Source organism: Mangifera indica, chromosome 10 (assembly GCF_011075055.1).
Source record: "Mangifera indica cultivar Alphonso chromosome 10, CATAS_Mindica_2.1, whole genome shotgun sequence".
Taxonomy (NCBI): Eukaryota; Viridiplantae; Streptophyta; class Magnoliopsida; order Sapindales; family Anacardiaceae; genus Mangifera; species Mangifera indica.
The window spans coordinates 13311609-13314901 of record NC_058146.1 but is presented as its reverse complement, the minus strand read 5'-3'; the positions used below and the strand labels follow the sequence as shown (position 1 = coordinate 13314901).

The 3293-nt window shown below is 36.5% G+C and overlaps 1 protein-coding gene across 1 annotated transcript; it reads left to right on the top strand.

Annotated features, from left to right (window-relative positions):
* Nucleotides 1–239: 239 nt before the first annotated feature.
* LOC123226756 (UBP1-associated protein 2B-like) lies at nt 240–920 on the top strand. The gene is made up of 2 exons (XM_044651285.1): nt 240–605; nt 711–920. The coding sequence occupies exons 1-2, from the start codon at nt 240–242 to the stop codon at nt 918–920; spliced, it is 576 nt and encodes a 191-aa protein (XP_044507220.1).
* The last annotated feature ends 2373 nt before the right edge of the window (nt 921–3293 follow it).

Genomic DNA, 3293 nt, shown 5'->3' with positions numbered 1-3293 from the left:
GGGGAGGGGCGGGGCGGGGATATCAATCCCCGTCCCCGTCCCCGTAGGGGATATCAATCCCCGTCCCCAACCCGTCCCCGTTACGGGGATAACAAATAATCCCCGTCCCCTCCCCGCGAAGGAAAATCTCTTCCCCATCCCCTTCCCGTCCCCACGGGGAAAAATCCCCTCCCATCTCTTCTCTGTCCCCAAGGGGAAAAATCCCCTTCTCATATCCAAGTTTAATTTTTCAATATTTTATGAACATCATCTCAGTCATCTTCGGAGGAAGAAGAATCATCAGGAGAAGAAAAAGAAGAATCCCCGTCCACCGCAAGATCTTCATCCACGGCCTTGGGTGGGCTGCCACTAATGAAACCCTAATCGCTGCTCTCAAACCTTTTGGTGCCATCGAGGAATGCAATGTCGTCACCGATAAAACTACCGACCGTTCTAAAGGCTACGGTTTTGTCCTCTTCAAGATGCGCGCCGCTGTGCGTAAGGCTTTGAAGGAGCCGCAGAAGAATATCAGAAATCGGATCGCCGCCTGCCAGTTAGCTTCCACTGGACCTGTTCAGAACCAGCCGGGTTCTGAGATGAGTGCTCGAAAATTGTATGTGGCGAATGTGGGGCCGTAGATTGGTGCCGAGAAGCTCAGGGCGTTTTTCGGGAAATATGGGGAGATTGAGGATGGGTCGTTGGGGTTTGATAAAATTTTTGATGGTTTCCAGTTGCTGTGCTCTGTTGCTGTTGAAGGCCGCAGTACTAAGAATAATAATAATAATAACGCTTCAGCAAGTCCAGCGCCTGTAATGTGTAGGGCATTGATTTTGTTCAAGGAGTCAAGAGTAGTATACTACCTCTTGGGAGAGGGAATATGTGGCTGTGGAGAGAAAAATGGAGGCTTTGGCTGGAAGAGGGAGTGTGCGGCTGTGGAATAAAAAATGGAAGCTTTGGCTGGGAGAGGGAGTGTGTGGCTGTGGAGTGAAAAATTGAAGGAAAATGAGATTTAAGGTTAAAAGATAGGTGGTAATTTTGTAATAAAAATTATTAAAGTTATATTTTTTAGTAAATATATTAGATTTAGGGAAAGAGGAAGGGGGAAGGGAGGGGTCGAGGCGGGGCGGGGCGGGGATATATGTATCCCCGTCCCCGACCCGTCCCCGATTACGGGGATTTTTTTCGTCCCTATCCCCGCCCCTTTCTCCGTTTTAATCGGGGAATCCCCTCCCCGTTAGGGTCGGGGAGGGTCAGGGCCCCTAAAATCGGGTCCAAATTGTCATCTCTAATAAGGATAACCATTCATCATTATCTACAAAAATTGGACCTATCGATTCTTACATTTTCTAGCCAAAATCTGATGATCCATAAGGTTGTACACATATTATCCCATTTCTAACATGATTTAAGCCACAATAATTATCAATCGTAATTTCAAAACCACAAATCATGTATCACACAATTCATCCATTCACATAACATTAAGCTCATCAAATTTCTTGTAATCCAATCAACAAAAATCAATTACAAAGTTTGCCTCCGTGATTATTTGCAGGTTATAACAATTGCACAACATGAATATACTCCCAATCCAAATGTTTCAAACCGTTAACATAGGTATAACTTCCAACAAAACCAATTAAACCATAAATATCATCGTACTTACCTCTTATTTTTTGATAGCTAAAAATCTTCATGTGGCTTGGCTTGAATCCAACGTCGTGTTGCTCCAAAATCTCGCTCTCAAGTCACATTTTGTGCTAGAATTTGTAAAATATGTATATGAGCCAAACAAACATGACAAATCCTTTTATTTTTCCAGAATTAACATCATGAATGATCATTTGCCTCTATGAATGGTCATTCCAACCATTTTCCACTTAAATGCAAATCCCAAAATCACCACAAAACTGGTCCTTATTATCTAATTTCAAATTCAAAGAACTTATGAATAAGCATACATCCTACCATGAATGTTTGTTCATCCTTCCACACTTTCCCATTTTCACGCAACCAATGCAAAATGATAAATTTTCCCTTTTAACAGATGAACATGTGTCTACCCCTATGGCAAACGTCTGTTCCATCCCTCAAACATTAAATATACAATTTAAACTCTCCCAAAGTCAAAAGCAAAACACAAAGACAAAAATACCATTAAGCGTATCTGTGGGTGTTACACTTATCCTCCTGGATGATTTCATAACTTGCATTATAAACGCAATCTAGTAAATTCTTTGCTTACTTGAGTTTGTGAGGGATATTAAAATATATTTCAAATATATGATTTCCTATGTTTGAATATATCCTCAATATATGATTTTCTATATTGGAATATATGTTTTCCCGTTGTATATTATTGCATATTTATTATGTTGATATATGTTTCCTTATATAGGATTTAAGACTTGTATAAATTTATATATTATTTAGACAATTGTATATATCGTAAATACAAATTATTCATATCTTATCACTTTTAATTTTAAAACACTGGTAAATATAAAGTCTAATGAGTTAAGTTTTATGGCTACTACTGTATTCAATTTTGTTGAATGTAACATATATTTTATACTAAAAATATGGGTTATAACAATACGAGTATAAATTATTGAGTTTATTAAGTTTGTAATGGGAGAGCTCAGTAAATTGTTATAAAAAGAGGTTATATATGTCTCATTTTCCAATGCATGCACGATGAATCACTTCATTAAAAATATCATCATTTTAGGAGCATATAAGAAAGAAAGACTAGTTTTAGCAGTTTAATAATCGATCTGATTTAGATGGATTTGTTCATCAATTATATGACGCATAAAGTTTGTCTAATTCTCTTACCCTTTAATTTTTAGTATTTTTATAATCTATACGCAAATGAATTAATATTAGTTGTTGAATTTAGACTTGATTGAATGCATATATGTATTTATTTATTTGTAAGAACATGTATAATTTAAATCGATGAAACATTACCAAATATGTTTTTGGATGTTGAAAGTATACATTTTTCTTTACAAAAAAATAATAATAATAATTTGTAATAAAAATGCCCGGAGAATTTTCTACCCACTCTTTTTGAATTCATGAGCAAATTTTGACTCAAATTTTTATCCTTGGATTATCGCATGAAGCAATATATAATTAATCTGTGTGACGTGAAATTCATGCTAAGGATATAATCTGTGTAATCGATCACATTATATATATATAATTTCATGTTAAATATATATACAAGTGAAGCAATGAGAAAGAAATTCATTTGAATTTGACAGCTGAAATTGAGAATCATGAGTGCCCAATTTTGGGCAATGCAA